Source organism: Diadema setosum, chromosome 11, assembly GCF_964275005.1.
Source record: "Diadema setosum chromosome 11, eeDiaSeto1, whole genome shotgun sequence".
Taxonomy (NCBI): domain Eukaryota; kingdom Metazoa; phylum Echinodermata; class Echinoidea; order Diadematoida; family Diadematidae; genus Diadema; species Diadema setosum.
The window spans coordinates 17,206,952-17,230,034 of NC_092695.1; the positions used below are offsets into that span (position 1 = coordinate 17,206,952).

The 23,083-nt window shown below is 38.4% G+C and overlaps 1 protein-coding gene across 1 annotated transcript in view; it reads left to right on the plus strand.

Moving 5' to 3' along the window:
• Positions 1-5,340, plus strand: part of LOC140235321 (uncharacterized) — a 38,387-nt gene extending 33,047 nt beyond the window's left edge. The window contains exon 24 of the mRNA XM_072315346.1: positions 488-5,340. Within this exon, the coding sequence (XP_072171447.1) occupies positions 488-2,026 (1,539 nt within the window). The 3' untranslated portion in view covers positions 2,027-5,340. The remainder of the gene's footprint in view (positions 1-487) is intronic.
• The last annotated feature ends 17,743 nt before the right edge of the window (positions 5,341-23,083 follow it).

Below are 23,083 nucleotides of genomic sequence, written 5' to 3' on the forward strand. Positions count from 1 at the left end.
AATACTCTTAACCCCTATAGCTTAACAACCATAATTATACAGTATGTATCTTTTCGTGCTGTCTAGTTGTTAGTAGGCAATTATTTCCTGTAACCAATTACTGTATAATTTTCAAACAGCATTATAAAGATATTACAGAAAACCAGTACAATTATGTAATATGTCCTCAGCCATAAATGAAATAATTGTGGTTTTAAAGAGGTGTAAGGTTCAAGGTCAATGTTTATGAGATTTTATGTTAGAAACAAAGAAATTTGGTCAGATTTGCCACCATAAATGATGATAAAAGGGAAAACGTCCCTGACTGTCTTCATACTTATGAGCTTTACCATTCCACATAATTTGTGCTCAAGAGGTTGATAGTGAACATGCGAAAGCTAGGCAAGAATGGAATCATTATCTGTGTTCTCATTAGGATTAGAAGGATTCCATCATACATGGATATTAATGTAGTTATGTGTATGCTCCTCTGTGTCTTTTTAAATAGGGTGTATCCGCATTTCTGGAAGCAATGAGAAGGAAGCTTGAGAGTCTGAAAACTGTCTCTTCCAACTACACAAGTCAACCAAATCCTGCCAGTAGGTACCCTTCATCGACCCTGATGAGGAGCAGAATGGCTACTCCACTTGCCAGACAAGTCACCCAGGCCAGGGTGACCAGGAACCAGTCTGTCACCCCAAACAGCCTTGCAGCTAGATTTCAGACACCTCAGGGGCAAGGTTACCAGACAATGGTGGCCCGTTCTTGTCCGAAGAACTTCCCACAGGGTCACTGGTCTCGCCCGGCCCCAGAGGCAGAGCAGCAAGTCCTCTCTGGTGCAGCGGGAAGGGTTTCTGGAGTCGGAACTGCTGTACCTAGGTCAGCAGTAGCAGAAGTGGAAGTCTCCCCGAAGGTAGCTGCCCAGCAGGTGGAGGCAGCCAGGCGGTCCCAGCTCCTCTCTCGCATCCCGTCCCCTCCTCCCCTCACTCCACTTCCGTGCCCCAGCAAATCCTCTGCAGTGAGGCAAGGTTTCAAGACTCCTCTGAGGCACCGCACCAGCGCAGCAACAAAAGCCGGGCCAGCAGGCACACTGAGGAAGCGGCTCCGGGATGAACTGGGAGATGATGCGGAAGATTCCTCTCAGCCTTGCACAATGGAAGAAACCAAGCTTGTCGGAGATGGAAGCACTGAAACCAAAAAGCAGAGAATGGAAGATGGTGAATGCAGGCCACGAAACCCAGACACTGAGTCATCCCGAAGAAGTGAGGAGGAGACCAAAGGCATCACCAAAGAAGTTGATGCGTTTGACAACCACCGAGACTTGGCGTCTGGACAGGGGGTGTCTCCACTAGATGAAATGCTTGATCTGTCTGCATCAGGCATCAGGGAGCTGGAGATGAGCTGGTCCCAGTCGCAGGTGGCATCTGAACCTGCTCGTCTAGAAGCAGATGAGGCAAGTACGCACTGTACGAACGTAGCCACCCATTGTGAGAAAAACTCTGAACAACTAGATGTCATCCATGAAGATGCTGAGGTAACTGATGGCCTTGAAAACACATCTGCAAAAGACATTACCCACCAAGATGGTTTGCCATATACTATTCAGGAGCAATCTCAATGCACCCTCCCCTCTCGTGCTGATGTCGATCCCTCTGATCACACCAGTCTAGTCCAATCTGATGGGATGGATCAGTTAGCTAACCCAACTGATCCAAAACTCCTCACTGGCCAGTCAGTTGGTGAACATGTGACTGTAGCTCATTCACTACAAGACAAAGAGGCAGCAGCCCCCAACCCTTTCACCGACCGATCAGATAGCTGCAATACCATTACAACTGCAGATGAGCAACAAAAGATGACTGTGCCTAGTGGCAGTGCACAAACTTCTGTCTCCAAGCCAACCAGAAGGAGAGCCCTGAGCCGTCGCAGTAGAAAGAGCCTACTCCCTGTGGAGTTGATCGTGATTCCGGATGAAGAGAGCCCATCCTCCCAACCAAAGCGGTCTTCCAGGCTGCGAGGTCAGCTCAAGAAGAATTATAAAGTCTAGATAGTGAGATGAGCTGCATGGTGCGGTTCATATACACATGTATTATGTATGGTGCTTTCTCAGATGTCAGTCTGCTGCTGATCGTTGCTGTGCTGCAAGCTGTGCGACGAGGCTGTTTCACCAAAGAAACATTAGACCTGTTTGAATATGTTCTACTTCCGTGATGAAATATATTTTCACTGAATTGATTTTGGATTTTGGGCTTTGTAGGACAGAAGGGTTTTACTTAGTTAGATCCTCCATTATCAAGTATGTGTTTTGTAGAATGATCATGATGAAATATTGTTTACTATGTCAATATTTTGTTACTGTCTTTTCTTCATTGCTCATACACACCTTTTTGCGGTAACTCTTTTCAAACATCGGAGGTTATTAAAAAAAAAGTGACTCAAAGGCACTGGCCATTAGGAAATAAAAATTTAGAAAAGTGTGTGACAGGTCAGTTATCAGTTTGGCAAGATAGTATTATGTCACACTTTACCAGTTCATCATGCTGTTTATTCAAGAAGTTGTAGTCAATGCTTCAGAAGTGATGTGAATTGCTGAGCACTCGAGAGGAACACTTCTATTTGAGCTGGCACATGACCCTAGCAATCGTCATGTAACATTTGCTTCTTAAAACACAACTCATTAGCTTGTGATACACGTACAAGACTTATCATTTACTTCAGTACTAATGTACGTTTTTTGTGAGCTTTATATCTTAGCAAATGCAATTTGCTTCAGTCTGCAGTAAATTTTAATGTATTCTTTTATGGAGATTATTGTTGATGTTAACCTGTTGAGGACGAGTCCCGAGTATACTCAGGTAGGTGTGTGTGGGAAATGCATGTTGTAGCAAAATCAACACGGTCCTCAAAGGGTTAATGACTGTGAGTACATTCAAGCAAGTCTGTCATTTATATAAGCTGATGTTCTGTAGAATGACATCATATATTTCAACAATTATTGCATATTACTTTCACCTCGAATTGTTTGAGCACCAAGGTGTTGAAATTTTGAGAGCACCAAAATGTTGTGTACTTTGAAAAATGGCCTTTTAGTGAAGAGTATGAGATCACTTGTCTGCAAACATTCCTAACTCATTCTACTGCAACATGTAGTGAATTAACTTTATTGAGTCTTAAATGACTAGCTGAAGAAGAAAAGAAGTGTGATTTTAGGCTTCAATGTTTATGATAATGTACATGCATATAAAATTTGCAAAAGTACAAATCATTACTATAAGTTTTTGTAAGGACATGTTTGTTATGAGTCAGTTTTATAAGCTCAGTTGTATGCAGAAGATGTGTATGAAAACCCTACAGCACTAAATGTGAGAATGCTTTTATCTGAGTTTCATGTTGGAAGGAATGACAAATTAATTGTTAAAAGTTTATTCAAGTTGAATGAAAATGTCCAAAGATGCAGTTACCATTATAAAGTTGTTTTTTTTTTTCAAAAGTACAGTTAAGCCTGCCTTAGCGACCACCAGTATAGAGCAGCCACCTTCTGTATACGGCCACTATAAAAACACTTCCCTCTTAGAGAAAAAACATGTTTAAAAACCTACATGTAGCTATAACAGCCATCTGTCTGTAAAAGCCACTTTTTCATCTCCCTTGGGTGATGCTATAGACAGGTTTGACTGTATTTGCATTCAATTTGCTATTTATGATTTGCATCTTCAAACAGAATTCAAACTTGCATGATTGCTGTGCAGATAAAAGTATACACTAAGTTGGAAATTGGTGTTACTCCTAGGGACTATTTAATGTGCCAAATGAATGATGGTGAGGTGCAATTACAGTTAAAGTTAAATAACTTAAAATGTCATGTTTGTTTGTTTTTGGTTTTTCTAACTCCATGTAAATATGTTCATTTTGTTGACAAAGTGAGACTATGTTTAAAAAAAAAAGCTTATTCCATCCAGTCATGATCATCATTGATTACATCAATGATAAACCCCATATTACTTTCAGTGCCAAATACAGTATTTAGTTTTACAATGTACTTGCACTTACTTCATTGTCCTTTCATTACCCATATGAATAGAGAAATATGATGTGCATTTTTTAGTCATTGTTAAATGTGTAATCACTTAATGTAGATCCTAATGACATTTATTTGGTGTTTATAATGTACATGTAACCATATATTCACTTATATTCACTATCTATCTATTCACTAATATAACTGAAATGTACCCATCGCACCAGTGTATTAGGGTAAAAGTTTAAAGCTCGGGTTTGTCCTGATTAGCTAACCTCATGCTGTAGTAGTATTGGTGTTTAACACACTTTATATACATGTAGTAATTAACAGTCATCCATGTCGGAGTTCAGTGGTATGAGAGATATCACCACAGAAACATATGCTGTAGGTCCATCTACTCCAAGGAACTCAATAGAACTGTTACGTAAGTTGAGTATGATATGGTAACAGGAGTACTTTACTCAAAAAGGATTTCTTTTCTTACGTTTCTTATTTACACTGTTCTACATTGTGTTAAATGTGAACGGAATATTACATTCGACAGACAAGAAAATTCTTTCACCTTAAAGGGACTGTACAGTATTGGTTGAGGTGGGGATTCATGTTTTGAACATTCCTAAGCGAGATAATGAGAAACCTCATATGAAATATGAAAGAGCATACAATTTAAGAAGGATTCAACATTTATTTGATGAAAATTGGTTTTCAAATGACTGAGATATCCCAAAAAGTGATAATAATAAAAGGCGACAGGCCACGCTTTTATTAGGATCTCTTTGTTTCGCCTTGTTTTTGGATATCTCAGCCATTTCAAAACCGATTTTCATCTAATAAACTTTTGATACCCCTTAGAATTGCATGCTCTTTGACATCTCATAGAGTGTTTTCTGAATATCGCAAAATGTTAAAAGCTAAATCCTCACCTCGACCAGAACTGTACACACCATTTAATGTGTCCAATGTTAACATTAATTTATAACACCAGCCTTGCACGACATTGTCATGATGATAATAAGACGTGGTGAAGAGCTACATGCATACTAGGTTGTAGTCTATAGCTAAGATATGCTGAGTACAATACTGTATTGCAGGTTGCCTTATGACAGACTATAGTGTTACAGTAGGCTATTACACCTCTAAATGTTGCCTGTTGTATGTTGCTGGATTACTTGACAGTACCGGTGCTAAGCCACAAAGCTGGTTACTGAGTCCTAAGCTTAAGTTTATGTCATGTCATAAAATTGCAGAAAGTATCCTTCGTGTTGATATGCATGATATACGTATTAAAGTTGGTGAGAAAACTGACACCTTGATTTTTGATTAATCAGAATCATCCAAAATTTCCTATATTCTAGTCTTTTCTGTGTTGTCCTGTGCTATAAAATGTGAGTGAAGGATGCAGGCATAACAGGTGGAACCATTCAGGATGTTATGCTTGATATTATGTATTAATTATCCAAACGTTACCTACTGATTGACTGTGAAGTACACACTTAAAAATCGACTGCAACTCCTCATAATTGATGGCCTAGTGACCAATACAGTGTATTTGTGAAAAGAATAAGCTTGGAATGATTGCAATTCCTAGTTCAGCACCATGACTAAACAGAATGTACACTCGGCAAAAAAAAAAAAAAAAAAAAAAAGAGAGAGAAAGAAAGTAAAATCTTTTTCTAGTACATGTACATATTTTTTCATAGAAGATTTGGATGAAAATTGGTTATTAAAAAAAAAAAGTTATTTAATGAACCATCAACCTTGTAGGTTAATACAAAGGGAAATTTTACTCGCGAGTAAACACTTTTTTTTTTTTGTCCTCCAAGTAAAAATTGCAGAAATTGACGTTTTGCCATTCATTTGCAAATGTCCTTCAAGATAACAATGAAAACAAAAGACCAATTTAACATAATGAGAGACATGAATGAACCAACAAAAAAATATATATATATATTTTCTATCTCTTCAAACAAAAACAAAGTGGGAAACTGAAGGGGGAAAATAAGAATTTTCTGTTGAATCACACTTCAAATGAGACGGGGAGTAAGCAGCAAAGGGGATAACATGGACAGAATTTCTTTATTTCATTTAGGAAGTTAAGAATTCATGAGACTAGTTCTAGAACCAAATATTTTAAATTTTCTAATTTCTAATATTTTGTTAATACAATTTCTACATTTATTACCTCTTTAATGCCATTTGAATTTGGAACTAACAGAAGATTCTTCATTTTTTCCATTATTTTTCACCTTTCTTTATCTTTTGGGCTACAAACACATAAGAGATCATACAAGGATGATTTTTGCAAACTAATTTGTGTTTCTTATTGTGTTGCATTGTCTTGCTCTCATCGTTATATTGAAGATACGCATCAAAGCTTCTACACACTACTAACATAGGATCTTTGTACACATGAATGACAACTTGTCCATTTTTGCCATTTTTACTTTTGTGCCTTGGAAGAGATAAACGAATGTGCTCACTCATTCGTAAAAATACCCTTTGATTCCATGTAGATGATGCCGCCACTCGAAAATATTTGAAGTACAAACTTGCGCCCAACTGGATCTGCCCCCACAGATAGGAAGACAATGGATTCACATCTTATTGCATAATGACTAGCCACTCTCTAAGAAAGATACATGTCTTAATGATGATGATTATTTTTCGCCATCCCTCCTTATAAAAGTTGAGCAGTACATGTAGATAATGATTAAGGGGGTGCGAATGGAAATTGCAGAAATATTACTGAAATCAAAATCAAAATTGCTTGTCTGTGGCATGTCTGGACACTAATCAAGCATCAGTTTATAAAGAACTACATGTATTTGTGTAATTGAAGATTATACCATATCATTCTCATTTGTCATAGATACATGTACAATATGTAATAGGAAAAGTGATAAAATCAGCTTTCCAGGAGGGTACAATTTCAAACAGGTTCACTTCATACAGCTCAGATTTACACTTTGGCACATATTTTTGGACTGGATTGAGTCTGTTTTAAATACGTTACCATTAGATGAAGTTTCATTTGATTTGATGTGAAAACAAGCAAACAATATACCCGATATTACTTAGTGTCAAGAATTCTGATTGCTCAGAAGGATGGCGGTATCGGACACCGCGATCATCAAAGGCACAAATACTCATGGATGAAGTATATTGTGCATCCTTAGAAAACTAACAGCTGTTTGGGAAAAAAAAAAAAAAAAAACCATTTCTGAGTTAGCTCATGTGCACACCAGGACCTGCTACACATGGACATCCATGGCTTGTCAATCAATTAATGTACTTGTTTATGTCAAAGATGTTAACAAAAACATTTTAAACATTTTGTCTGCTTTGATCTCATCATCACCGCCGACAGCCGGCCGTGATAAAACCAAGGCATCATCATCAAGAGATCTTTGTCGGCGTTGAGTGAGAAGGGATGGCTCAAATTGTACAAAGCTTTAATAGGATTGTCACTTGAATATTGCAAGTACAATACGTATGGTGTGGACTCCTACTTTCAAAAAGGAGGAAGCATCTACTTGAAAACGTTGGTACAACAGAGGGCAACAAGACTGCTCCCCCACCTTCGTCATCTTGAATATACAAAGCGACTGAAAATCCTCAAGTTGCCCGCCCTTGCATACAGAAGGCATCGAGCTGAGCTCATTCATATCTTCAAAGTGATAAAGGGAATAGATCGTCGTAACAGTACTTGATAAGCCAGTTCTTAGTCAGTTTGCGCATGAGAAGAAAAAGGTTATTTGTACAAACAGCAAGAATGATGGTTTTTTTAATTCACTGAGATAGGCGTTTGTGATGCGATGATTATTCATGTTATCCTTACAAATGATGCTTGCCAGCACATCCACCTGAGAGCAGGCCTCGTATTTTTGGCAAGATTAACAGGACGTTTGTCAAAGCATGTAAATGCAAAACAAAGAAATTGATGCTTCCCCAAGTTGACGGATCATTCTGGTCACCCCTGGTCCTGCCCTGGTCTACGCAAATTCATTCTTTCTTTGAACATGGATTCCATAATTTTTTATGTCAGGCAAGCTTACGGTATGCATTTTGTCACTTAATTTCGAAACGAGTGAAGTGCCTTGCCAACCGAGAGAAAAAAAAAGGTCATTATTTTGTACTAATGTGCATGTGAGCTAATTACGAACTGGCTTATTCTTCGAGATGATTGAATGGTTGAAAGCAGCAAGACCCGAAACCACGACTTGAAACTGAAGAAACTGAGATCAGACTGCAGCTACGAAGCATTCACAACTGCAACGCTCTGCCAGAAGAAGCAGTCACAGCCACCAGCGTTAATCAGCTCAAGCTTATACGCGAACGGCACCGGAGAAACCATCCGCTAAAATTCATGCCGTACCCGAGAAGAACACCCGTGACGAGGGGCACGTAAGCAGCAGATGCTTAACGTCTTTACACCCAAATACGGTCAACCCCTAAGTATGTAAGACGGCGCTTTGCGAAATCTAAAAGCTACATGCGCTTAGTTAGACTCACTTGAGAAAAAAAAAATTCATGAAATATCTGAACGCTAAGCCACACATAAATTCTACCTACAGATATAACCCTATAATCCTAATCCTCGCATCAAACTAAACCTAAAACCCTATCAACCCTAAACACAATCCTAAGTCCTTAGGAAAAGACCGGAGCAATAAAATGTTGCAGGAACAATGTCGTGTCACCCTAGTTGCAGCATAGGCATATCATATTGGGAAATCATCGCTGCAGCGACTTGCAAAATGCACATTCTTTACAAGAAAAAGCAAGTATTTTGGCATGTTGATTGTACGTGTACATTTAATTTGTAATCTAATTTTCCATATTTTTGCACATCGTTTCAGAGGACATGCACTTAGTGCACATGCTTCTACAGGTGTCCACTTTACCAACATCAGTTTGTCATGTTTTGAGGTTTGCTGTTCCCCACCATTGGTGTTTATTCAATGGCAGTTGAATCTGAAAGGCACCTCGACCAAATAAGACCGAAAGGAGGGATTTTTTTTTTTTTTTTGTCAGTGACGATCCAAGATTATTATGCAACCGTCATAGTCCAAACATCTGAATGTTTTCATTAAGATGCACATAGTCAGGCGGCATCAAAGAAAGACCTCCGTTTATAGTCCACTGAAGTGTAGTACGTCCATGGTTACGCGCTTCCACTCGTTTTCAAAGCGACATGATGCATAGGCGTGCCATTGTAGAGTTCTATTGCTCCATAGAATAATGAACTTGCGCAGACTAATGCCTAAATGTCCGCCATTAACACTTAGGGAATTCAAAGCATCCACTTCATTATTGTGCATTGAATTAATTCAGGAACTTTCTATTGATATTGCCAAATACCAAGGAGGTTCAACAGCTGGCTATTCAAACATCTGTCTTAATATTCTATTCTATGAATGCACAAAATAATTCCACAGGTGCATTCATTTGTGCCTTTGATGATCGGTTTTGATGCTGCCGTCTTTTCTGAGCAATATGAAGATTGATTTTGAGCGCTAGTATAATGTTGGGTATGTTTTTGCTTGTTTATTAATTTATCAAATGAAATGAAATTTCACCTCAATAAAAAGCATACAAAACAAAAGTCATTCCCGTCCAGAAATATATGTGAAAGTGTAAATCTGAGCAGTATTTTGTGAAAGTATTGAAAATGTAGACCTAACGTCACTGAAAATGAAACTTTATCGTTTGTTTGTTTCATTCAGTCAACTCCCGACAGACGAAACTGATACGGTATAACGGCCTTCAGGTATAGTTTTTAATACATTAATTTGTCAGATTAGTGCCACGACATGCAAAGTCAATAAATTTGATTTTTATTTCAGCAATCTTTGCGCAATTTCTACACGCGCATCCCATTGTCCTTACCATCTATCTACCATTATGTAGACTACATAATGTGGATTTGTGCATTAGTCAAGGTGAGACCAGGGAGGTGCTAGAGAAGGAGAGGCAACTAAAGCTCTCCTTTGAAGTCATGCGCGGCACCGCCGAGAAGTTATACGTTCAACTACAGGTGTTACCCATATGCTTTGACAAAAGAGAGCATCAATAATCGGGACTAGCGCTCTCACATCTAGAAATATTTGCTCCTACTGCAATTCGCTCTCTCTTTCAATGTGATGGCAACAATGAATTTGTATACCTTGAATTGGAGCAGCAAATCAAAATGCAGTGTAAAACTCACAATTTTAACAGCAAATAGTTTTAAAACACGCTGGAACACGCTTTAACGGAGTACTTTATTTGAAAGATCAAAATATCCCTTATTAAAAGATAGAAAATTAACATGTGGATATGTGCGCATTATAGAAAAAATTAGGTTTTTAAGAGGGCCTAATTTTCATTTCCTTTCGATTTGCGAATTACGAAGAAACTAGAAATACATCTTAATAATATTGAATTCTTTCCTAAACTATTCTAAATCAATTCGAGTATTTCATATAAAATTTTTGCGGTGAAATAAAGCTTGTAATTCAACGAAAGTTGAAATGCGTTCTTCGTCTCCGAACTTCGTCTTGCAACTAGAGCGGTACCGAGCATGACTTCAAAGCGTAATGGAATGCTAGACATCCCATTGTAACGCCTTGAACCCAAACATGTGTTTGCATGAATTACGAAGAGTTGCCACTCCATCTCTGTAACACCTCCCTGGTGAGACGTAAAACATCAGGCAGTGCAATGCTCATTTCACCTGACTTTACTAATGCTGACATCACGATAAGCGAGAAAGTGGAGTGTCATTTTTAGGGGATGAGCTGCTTGGGTGCAGAGAAAAAAATGAAAAAATAAAATGATTACTATTCTTTGAAAAGATTGAATTAAAAAAAAAAATCTAGAATTTGTCAGTCATAAATCTATTCACATCAGTAAAAGGCAACATGGAATGGACGTCAGTGGGCCTTTAAGGGGCGAAGGGTAGCATATCAGTTTCTAATTCGTCTATGGTTGGCCTGTTTTAAAATTGTATGTTCTTGGCATTGCTCTTCTCCATTTCCTCCTTTCCCCTTCCAACAAATGCACGCCTGGCTTACGAAAATAACATGTCCTCCCCCCCCCCCCCTGTCCTCTTTTCTTTTCTTTTTGCGCTTAATGTTGCGCGTTTGAATCCGTACGGATCTTCATTCTCGCGTGCATTAAGGTAAACTCGAGCGGTTCCTTTCAATAATCGGCATATTTTTCGCGCTGTATTAGGCAGCGCCACACGTTGGAAACCTCTTCGACTGTTTAGATGGCCGCTTTTGACGGGAGCGAAGGTCACCACGCAACCCTTATTTCCCTCGTCCTGAGGAGCGTGCACGGATCTTGTCTGGTCGGGATCGTTTGTTTCACGCAGTGTAAAATACTGACGTTTGGATGTTATAAGAATGGAAAGTATATGCTTCGACTGGAGTCTTAATTTGTTTACTCAACCAGGACAGTTCGAATGATCACATCTGCCGAGATGCTACAAGAATGTAACTGTAAACGAAGAAGAAGAAAAAAAAAAACAGGGCAGAAGCATGATTATGAAAGAGTATTATCTTAGTGTTTCCCGTATCTTCTCATAGTAGAAGTAAACTTTATGTATGTGTTTGAGAGTCTCTTTCCCTCCCTCTCTTCGAAGCAGCCATCTGTTAAGGAGATTAAGAGAGCTTTCCTGAAACGGCATACAAATTGTAATTATAGGGTCATTCCAGCCTCTCTCATCACTAATTGGTTCATCTTTTGTCGGCAATATTTACCAAATTGTGAAGAAAAATTGTCCCTTCCCCCAGTTTCTCGTCATTCCCCTGTGTGTGGACGAGCGGGCGGCTCGCATTCCGTAAGGCCTGAGAGCCGCCGTTGGCACACGAGGAAAAGTACATATTTTTGAAGGATACGATAATATTGACCGATCGGGTTTATTCTCGCCTTGTCGGACTGCAACAAACTTAACGTTCGCCCCTAAGAAACTCAAATCCCTGTCCACCCTTACCCCCTTTGCGTTTGCCTTTCTCGCGCTTGCGAAGTCGTCGAGTTACAAAGTCCCCGGACATAAGGTGGAGAACACGGGGTACAAAGCTTACAAGAGTTTACCCTTGATACGATGTCGTCCCTGTACCGCTCACGCGAGTATTAGTTGTTTCTCTGCTGGTTCAATAGCCACGAAAGTTGATATCTTCGGCCAATACTGCGGGATGTATGGAACAAGCAAAATTGTATAGAGGTATTGTTTTGTGCTCTTTTTCTTTTCATTTGCCGTTGACCAGAGATCGGAGATTATTATCAAACACGAAACCACTCTAAATCACAGACCGCCACCTGTCCATAGTTAGTCTCCTCTCTCGGGTTGGAATCATTCTGATTTGAAGTGCACGGTGATACCAATGCAGCATGAACATGGACAAGATAATCCTTTCCAGAAAGCCGAAGGCTGCTGGACTTCACTTTGCACCTTTTTTTCATTTTTGTTCACTTTTATCATACGTTTATTCAAATTTTGTGACATATACAGCCTCAACACTTCTCATGATATCGCGCTCTTCAGATGCAAGTAGTACTTTACACCCCTTTTAAACAACAAAACGTATCTAATTTGCAAAAGTTATTTACTGAAGGAAACAAGTTTTCAGAAGCCCAAAGCAACCACAAAGTACTACATTTTCCAGGGTGGCCTAATCAGTGTTAACACTGTTCTTCCTAGGGGCCTTGCCACTATCATCACCCCAGCCTTTTGTCAAGTGCAATTTGTACACCTGGGTCAACAGAGGCGGGCAGGAATCAAACTTACAGAATCGCTTGAAGAGTACGGAGAACCCTTCACCTTTAAGTACTTTCACTGTGAAATCGGCTAAGATCATTTTCATATTGTTCATGGATGACGTCAAGGATCTTTCAAAGGAGGCTGTTTTGTTTAAAAGGAACTATACCACCAACTTTTTTTTTTGGCAATTTCTTCAAAAAGGGGAAGTCCAGGCGATTTCCATAATTTACATCATGTAGTACATAAATCGAACGGTAACCGGTAATGTAAGGAGCAAACACAACATTGCCTGGCAGGTTTTAGGTAAACTGCTAGAACGCCTGTATTTTGTCTTTTGAAGGTTTACAGATGATTTGTTGCCTCATATCCACAGCATGTCATTTTTTATCGTTTGCAAAATAATATGGGGTTCTCTACGAGAATAAATGAGATTACAGTCATCGGAAAACAAGATGAAAGAGAATCGAAAGAACTGTTACAAGTGGTTGATATCAAATATTGTAAAACAGGGCCTAATTTGCATTGGGGTACACGACAAGAATGACACGCATCGTAGATATATCATTGTCGTACTCGTAACAGAAATAAACTATTGTCTATTAGATAGGTATCTCCTGAACCACCCAAGGCCTTTCCACGAAAGCCATAATGATGCAACTTGTGGAGTAAAATTTCTTGGTTGATAGTGTTAAAGGCCTTGGAGAAGTCTCCGAATATGCCTGTTGTTAGTGAAAACTTGTCTAATGAGGTGGTTACCTTTTTTATGTAATAAAACCATAAGTAATAGTGTATTTTTTTAAGGGATCAGAAAATACAATTCACAGGGGCTGATCCAGGAATCCCCTAAAGAGGCGGGGGGGGGGGGACGCAAAAAACAAAAATTCAAGTGCCCCTTCCTGGTTTAATCAGCTGACAAGCTGCCCCCCCCCCCCAAAAAAAAAAAAAAAAAAAAAAATCTTGACCAGTCCTTATGAATATTCAAATTAGCAAGTTGGCGATATCATTATGCTCTCACAATTTTTTTATTCGTTTCATAAACAGAAATAACGACAAATCTCATATTTTAGCTGTATAAATTTAAAAAAAAAGACTTGTCTTAAAACCACACAAAACAAAAAAGAACAAATGTTAACTCTGATATATCTTGATATGGGAACATGCTTTTACTTGTATTAGCTAAAAATAACAATTTTTTCGAATTTCATGTACAATATACATGGAAAATTGAACAATTGAATATTCAGAAAGACTTGTCAAGAAATGTTTTCCGAAAAAATGTAAAATTTCAACATGTCATTTCTTCCTTATTTCTTATCCAATTTTTGTCATTTTTTTATCGTTCTGTATGGAATATTTTTCTCTTTCTTTCGAAGTTTACTTATTTTTGAAATGGATTTCCTCTTTCATGGCACAAAAATAAGCTGAAGATATGTGTGATGTACACAGAGCAATGAAAGATTTATGAGGCCATGACTTCATCACCTTAGTTTGATTCTGATTTGCATATTGATTTGCATATATTGACCAATGTCACTGCTTCTTGAAAAAAGTGAAACTTTACATTACATAAATCTTATCCAAGACTGTAACCCTTCACTATACATTGCTTGGGCAAGTAAGCCCTTTCAAGAGCTCGGGATTTCCGTCGCTGGGCCTTGATATTACCATAATGTTCTCTGAACAGAATTGCTCAGGTGAAACAATGGTGAATGACTTTATATTTATAGCACACGTAGTAGCGCCCATAATTGTTTGAAAATTTTAATTATAACAGTAGACCTACACCTGATACTTTGACTACTCACTTCCAAAAACTCCAGTATTAAGCAAGATTCATATCGAGCAAAATTCTTACCCCAAATCAAAGTGTGTGTGTGTGTGCGCGCGCACACACACACACAAACACACATACACATCTCCGGAGCGTGAACACATGTGTTCGAAGTCTGGAAATACTTGCCCATGACAAACGTGTCAGAGATTAATACCGTAGCAAAACTTACTCCCACGTGGGTAAAACAGCGTAGCAGTACAGAAAGGTCAGTCCGGAATCCGTTGGAAATGGCCCATACCAAAGCCCATTTCCAAACGTTCAGTTTTGTCCGACTTTTCCAAGGCCCCGAAGAGCTTAACTCTCCCCGGGTCTCCCCGCCTCACTCTGCAGTCGTCCATAACAGTCGTCGAATTAATTTAAGAACTCATAGATTTCTGGGGATAATTCCAAACACATTAAAACAGGTTATTCTGTCACCAGGCCGGAGAATATGTATATAACATGTGCACACCAATCTCAGCAATCTTACCACGTCTTTGTCTGGAACCTTTGTCTTTTTCGTCTTCGATGAGGGTCTACGTTTTCTCCGTCAGAAACCGGGATTAAAAGAAGCAGAGTGTGACGACAAGGGAAAAGATGGATCAAACCAGCTTTTAGAAACGTGTCTCGCTCGCTGCAAAGATTTATGTGATTGCTGCGAATGTTGTTTCAATTAATGTTGATCAGACAAGAATTATGTCAAACGTGACTCTGCTGGATGGGAGATCTATTTATGATGAGGGATATTGCATTTCATTGCCACTTCATTATGATTTAATGCTCTCACAATTACCTTTTTTTTTGTTCATCATCGGGAGCATCGATATAACAACATACCTATATGAGCGTGTAGCTTATCACAATACGAGCGATGGTGGACATTCTCTTATAAATAGAGAAATAAGGACTGTAAAATATGAATTGTCGCTCTAACAGAATATTCGAGTGTAGCGAGTGTGCTTACTTCTTTGTTCTTCAAAGTCAGTTGATTCTTTTATGTCAAAAATTGTATTTCTTAATATCTTTTCAACATTGAAAGAAATCATTATTCTATAGTTGGAGCAAATTACATAGCGTCAATTAAGAAATAACAAAGAGTCTGCGGAAAGTGTATAGGATATTTAAATGATGAGCCAGTAAGTCATATGGGAGATGTACAAATAATAAACAACCTTTTGATGGCTGGGGTTTTAGATATTCGACGACATCCTGTACATTTCCTATAGCTTACGGGTAAAATCCACTCCGTGTTCAGGTTAAATATGATGAAAGGATTTACATCTCATTCGAAAAACAGTGAATAATTAGTGGAAGTCGAACAGGTAGAAGTATAGAAATCACGGTATTGCTCGTAGTAAAGAAAAAAAAAATAACCCATCATAGAGAGGTAATGATATCTGTTCTTGTGCAATTCGCCTTCAAAAATACATCTATCAGTTCCGTTTGTGACATGAACTGGAGAGGATGAAACTTTTAACTTTTTTTTTCTGGAGATTGTAACGATCTAGGCAATGAAACTTGAGGAGTGGTATTGACTAATAGAATGATTTCGTATGCCTACTTGTGCAAACCATGGATGGCATAATTAGCATCACTTGGTCGCTTGAACCAGTGGCGGATCCAGAAGGGGCGCAACCGGCGCACGCCCCCCCCCCTTATTTTTTCGTTAAAAACAAAAGAAATAAAAAAGAAAAACAAATAAAACCTGGAAGTGGCACCAGAAATATTAGTTGCGCCCCCTCCCACCTTCTTTACAGAATTCCTGGATCCGCCCCTGTGAACGATGTCACTGAGTAGCGAAATCATGTTCACGTTGAATGGAAACATTTCTAACTTTCTAAACATTTGATTTTACTCCATATACCTCAGTCAACTCGGGCCTAGATCGGCTTTTCAATTAAAATCGAAAAAGAGGGAGTTTGTATTTTGATTTTATTCTTTTTATTAAGGCTATGGAAATCGAACTTGCGCAGACTGCTTCTATTTATTTATCAATGTCAAATAGTATTTTCAAAGAATCTAATTGTACTAAAAAGTGTCAATGTTGACAAGATTTATAATGATAGATAACTATGAAGACTTATACTGTTGCAGTCACATAGAATGAAAATTATTTCGTTTCGAATAGCTTTCACATACATCGGGATAATGGTGGGTAGCAGTAAATGCTCGTGCACCAGCTCATAACAACGAGGCCGTAAAATCTTGCAGAAAAAATACCCACTTATCAAAACGTGAAGTTCAGTTCAGTTTATTTCTGCATTCCATTTTCATTACAATTTAAAACAAAATTTGGCATAAATCATATGAATTGTTCCAATGCATTAATACAGATTGTGGGACACGATTGTATAAAGAAAACGTATAGAAACAAATAAACAATGTCAAATTGAATGTAAATTTCAAATTGGGTGTTCTATAAAAAAAAAAAAAAAAGAATGGTGCCAATTGTTTGATGATGGTGACTGATGCAACAGTTGAAAGACAGAATCGTGCCCAGTTGTATTTCTGTATTTTTCCATCAGTAATTCGCATTATCAACCTTTATATTTTCTCTTTCTTCCTAATTCCCTTCCCCCCTCCTCATTTATTTCCCGTTTCAAGCGTCTATGAAATATAAACATTAATCATAATACTATCAACGAGACGAATTGTCACTTTCAAAATTAAAAAGCAATAGCACGTTGCAATACTGACCTATATGACCACGATAATGCGTAGGATGGCGCTGCTTCTATTCCTCCTAAAGAAAACAAGCCCCCCCCCCCAAAAAAAAAAGCCACTTTTCTCAGACAATTTGTCTCTGCCCTGTTCCGCTGTTTCAAATCACTGAAATAATGAATCATTCTTGCAGTGATATGAGCTAAAAGTGTAAGCCATTTTCCCCAATCGATTTTTCTTTCTGCTTTGACCTCCTGATCCAATCCCTCTTAGCTCCCCCCCCCCCCCCTCCATGTCGTCTTTGTTTTGCTCGGAAATTGTCAATGGCGTATTAATTTGTCCGAATCAAAACGGTCCGTGGGTAATTGGTCTCATTCTGCCCGCCTGCCTTTGTTCAATGGACACTCGGCTCTCGGCTTCTCTCGCTCTCCTATTGTTCGACAGTGCCCTCCTTACAAAATCCTCGTTGGCATTGTGCCATCCGCAGTGATACTTCCAGATCTGATGAAGGGACAGTGACCTTTTTCTTTGCTTTCTTTTCTTTCCCCGGTGTCATCCTGACGAGCTCATCACGACTTATGACGAATGATTACACGACTGTGTATGGAAGGAGGGATGCAGTTAAGTTAGGGTCACGGGCGCGTTGCATGGTTGCTAACCACCGCATCCTACCAGTTCGTGCTCCTCTTGTTCTTTCATTCCTTATCTCACCCCCTCTGCTTACTTATCTAATCTTCCCTTCCTTTTCATCACTCACACGCCGATTTCTCCCCCATCTCATTCATCCGTGGCAATTTCTGTCATTCTTTGTGCGATATGATATGCGACGAAAAGGGCTCGTATCAAGATCAAGGCATGAGGGGAAAAGGAAAGACAACATAAATTGATAGAATATAATCATAATGAATAGGCTGTCAAGAGGTCGAGATCAATACAATCGTCTTCCTTGTGTCTTAATTATTTCAGGGCTGTGTGTTTGTTTTTTTCTCACCGCTATCTCTCGCGATTCCTTCAGATCCGGTGAAATATGATCAATAGATGTCAATCAGCCAGAGCTTAGTGTGGGTCTAATGAAGATGTCGCTTGAAGAGCGTTGCTAAAAGAAAAGAAAAAGTTTTTTTTTTTTTTTTAATAATGCTGAATTCAATTCAGTGTTAGTAGATAAATGGGACACTCCTCCTTTTCAATTACGTATTCGAATATGTATCTGTACATGTATTTATATGTGTGCATTTAACTGCCTATCATAAGAAATTAATTGCATTGTGTGCACAATGTGTTTTAAATGCTGCATTAAAGTCATATTGTAACGTATCTTGACATGCATCCCTATTCTTTACTAATAGACGAACTAGGCATATATTGAAAATATTATTTTCAAAAGAGATGTGCCTTTTTTTGTGCGTCTGCCCGTCCAAAAAAAAAAAATGTTTTGTTGTTTGTTTGTTGTTGTTGTTTTTTTTTTTCGTTTTCGGGAAAAGGTGTGAAATGAGCCGCAAAATACAGATGAAGTTTTAACTAACTTGGACAAGATAAATTATCAGTGGCTGCTAAAATAGCAATAAATCATCTATTGAAGGAAGCTTGAAGTGGCCATGACATTTTGATTGATATAAATACAAATCTTCAATCGCTTTGCACGTAGATGGAGCAAAGACGCGCTTCATTTTGACTTTCTGGAAAGGGACAAACGTACTCCATACAAGATGACATCTCAAAAAGAAATATCAATCAATGCTCTCTCTTTTTATGTATAACCTACAAACACTTTTCCAGTTTGGAATGTTTCAGCTTGCTACTTTTATTCAACATTATACACTCTAGTATACTGTGAAACCAGACCGTAGGGTTGCGCCCTCGAAAGTTGTATGAGAAAATTGGTAGCTGATGAAACCCGGAAGTGGCATTAGAAAATTGCGCTGAAGCCTTTTTTTCCCCTCGTTGTTGTTGTTGTTGGTGTTTGGTTTTTTTTTTTTGTTGTTGTTGTTGTTGTTGTTTTTTTGAGCTGATGAAACCCCAGAAATGGCACCAGAAATATAAACTGGTCCCCAAACTTTTAAAAACGCGCGGCGCCGACCCCGTCAAATGGAGCGCCATTTATGAAAAGCATGCTCAAGCTGTATTATGTTCTGACCGCCACTTTACCCTTTGAACGCCACTTTTCTGGACGCCACCACCATACCACGCTTGCCTTTGAAACACACACACACACACACACACACACACACACACACACACACACATACACACATTTTCTTCTGTTTTTAATCTCCAAAGGACTAAGTAATATAGCCTATCACAAAGATGATTCTCTGTGGGTATAGGTATGTGGGCCACTTCACTGGGTCAGCAATTATGCTCTTTTCGAGGAATAAGTGAAGCGGGATCTTTTACGTCCGTGGGTTGTGACTCTTTCACACATACACACGGGACTGTATGTCCTGTTCATAAGGGACACACGCACATAAACACAACATTAAACAAATTCAAACTCCCGTGTTGGTCGATGCTGGAAAACTTGGGCACCTTTGAAGTGAAACACCATTAAAAGTTCAGGTTGAGTGGACAAAAGTAGAGTAAAATCTAACAAACGAATTAAAAAAAAAAAAGTCCATAGAGACGAACTTTCACACATTCTTACAAAACAGTGACACCGGTTACAACCAGATAATAATAATCATGTATTAACTCTAGCTGAGAAAATGATTTGTACATAGTAATTTTATCGTATAAAAATCATGTTTTCAGGTACAATGTATTTCCTTACCCCTTGAAGATCGAAATAAGTAAGTTATTTCAACTCATCAAGGATTCGACGCCAAAGACAGGATTTATTCTCTCTGATCAAAAACAACAACAACAACAACACACACACACACACACACACACACATACACGTACACACACGTGTTTATAAAATGCAATCATGATTTATATGAAAATCTTAGGGTGACCCATGAGACGATGACATCACCACTTTATTCTCTTTTGATATTTTGAAACTCCTTAAGTTTATTTCATAGTATAAGATTGAATACAATTCCCATCATGCGTCTTTACACTGTTACAAAACAACAACAACAAACGAACAAACTCATGAATTGATCACACGTTATTAGCATGCTCACTAGTACAGAGACACTAAACCATTCACTGCATTTTCATGCTTTCCGTCCCGAAAGGGTCGTGTACAAGGGGGGGGGGGGGGCTCCAGTAGACATTTTCAGAGTACATTAATTTTTATTTAACGGGGTATCATCCTATACTCGTTTAAAAAGATGGGAGAAATATATGACATATATGTTCTCTTGAACAAAAAGAAAATGTTCCTTCATTAAAATAAGGCAGAGCAAAGGGGTATGGGATGGTGCCTACCTTCCCCCTCTTCAGACCATAATTCCGATTTCCAATACAGAATATATTTTCACGATCAATAGTGCAACGATGCTGGCACGATCGTACACAAATCGAGAAGTCGTGGCCAGAGTCACTCACCATTTCCTTGATGCATTTTCATATCTCGTTATTTTTTTTTTCTCTTACGTCATAAAGGCAGTGGAATTCCCTGGGTCGCCGCGGTCGATAGCTTGTGGAGTGTTTGCACTTCACGTGTGAAACGAAACATCCCTGTCCACCGAATACACGCGGTAAGTGTCGCACCGACCGGGTGCGCAACAAGGGCGCGCCACCTCCAACTCGGCGGAACTGTACGGGAAGGACAAGAGATTGCACCGTTACGACATCGGCACTCCCTCATGTGTATTATCAGCACACGTGCGTGTGGATGTGGTATGTTTGATCACAAATTGGCCTCATGTGCGCCGTCTTATGTCTGTGGTTTCTACAATTTCAGAGGAGCAGTTAATATTTGATTGGCGAAAAAGCATTGGCTGGCATGGTTTTCACTTTTTTTTAAACCCCTAATGTACTTTGTGCTCCGGGATATTGGTTTTGTTTATATCTGTCCTTTTCTGTGAACCATTGCGTGCGTTTCAAGGAAATAAGGGATGTGGTAAAATGTATTCAAATTATATGCACCACTTGAGGACAAAAGATTGTCCTTTGCAATCAGAAAGCATGCCAAGCTGTGCTCTACCAAGCAATAACAACTTATGCCTGCAAATTGAGTCAGACCGAAGTTTGGACAGGAGATTCTCAAAAGCTACTTGCCCTATACACACAAAAATAAAGAGTGAAATTCCTTTTTGTTTGGAGGGGATATGAAAAAAAAAAACAACTTGCTGGACATTACTATCAAGATAAGACTGTAAATGTTTAGAAACGATTATATGATTAATAATGACTAAAAACCTTAATTAGTATTAAAACGCTTTATCTAAAACATGCACTTTCCTCGCCAAGATAAATCGTTTTAATACTATTTTAGGTTTTTATTATATACATATAATATATATATAAATATATATATATATATATATATATATATATATATATATATATATATATATCGACGTTGACTTGAGGGAGTTGGAGGAGCATGATCCAGGTAACAAATTCATGGCATCTTAGGTTCGAGAGATGGAGTAACAACAGACTTAATCCCTTTGATCACATAGATTGTTTCATGCCACCACTCAGAAATATATGAAGTAAGTGCCAAACTCGAACTGCCCCACAGATAGGGAGACAATTGATTCATATGTCGTTGCATCATGGCTAGTCACTCTCTAAGGAAGATATGTCTTTATGATGGTAAAGTTACATTTCGCCGTCCCTTCTTATAAAACATGAGCGGTACATACTGTTAAAGACATGGGAATGTGCGAATAAAAGTTGCGCAGACTGATCACTTAACATGACTTTACACTACTCTAACATCTAAATGAATAAAGAATTACAGTTGAAGATTATACCTAAATAGTTTCATTTGTCGGAAGTGATCGGGAATATGATAAAATCGGCTTTCCAGTGAGGGTGGAGTTTCAAAATATTGTCATGACATACAGCTCAGATTTATACTTTTACGCATATTTCTGGATGGGATTTACTTCTGTTTATATGCTTTATCATTAAATAAAATTTCATTTTTTTTTCAATAAATATACAAGCAAAATAAAGCCGACATTATTATGCTAGCGTTCAAAATGAATCTTCAGATTGCTCAGAAAGACGGCGACATTGAACCCCAATCATCACAAATGCACCGGTGGATTTTTTTTTTTTTTTATCAATATAAACTGACTGCTGTTTGGATAATTCCAGCCAGTTGAATGCCATCTTTTAACCTCCTTGCTTAGATTATGTCATAATAGCAATCGTAATATTGATAGCAGTAGTAGTATAGGTAACCCGGATTAGTGATACAGAAATTAGCTTTAGAGTTCCGAGGGATAATGGTTGTTTTTTTTTTTTCTGCGTCAGTCAAGAACAAGGTGCAAATCAAATATCCAAATAGTCCTTGAACGCTTTGACCTCTCCCATTGTCTACGTCATTTTTTTTTTGTCTGACGTCATCTAGCAACTTGGCGATTGATTGACTGACACCGAGAGCTTATATCTGTACTGTATAATTCAATTATGACATCACCTGCACTACGTTTTTACTAATAGGCGTATACCTACTGACAATTTAAATCGAAACGATTAGTTTCCTACTACTGTGATAAATACTATCGATATTTTGTTTCGTCTTATGCAATATTGTTCATGACATATTACTTTGACTTGTTAGTTATTTCTTCTTCTTTTTTAACAGTGGATGCCCCTGTATGATTATCCGAAAATCTTATATCTCGCATTATGATTACAACCTTATGTATCTACAGGGGAGAAATAAAACCAAACCAAATAAGGACATGCTTGAAGAGATGTGGACATTTTACTTCAAACCTGCCTTCGTTCA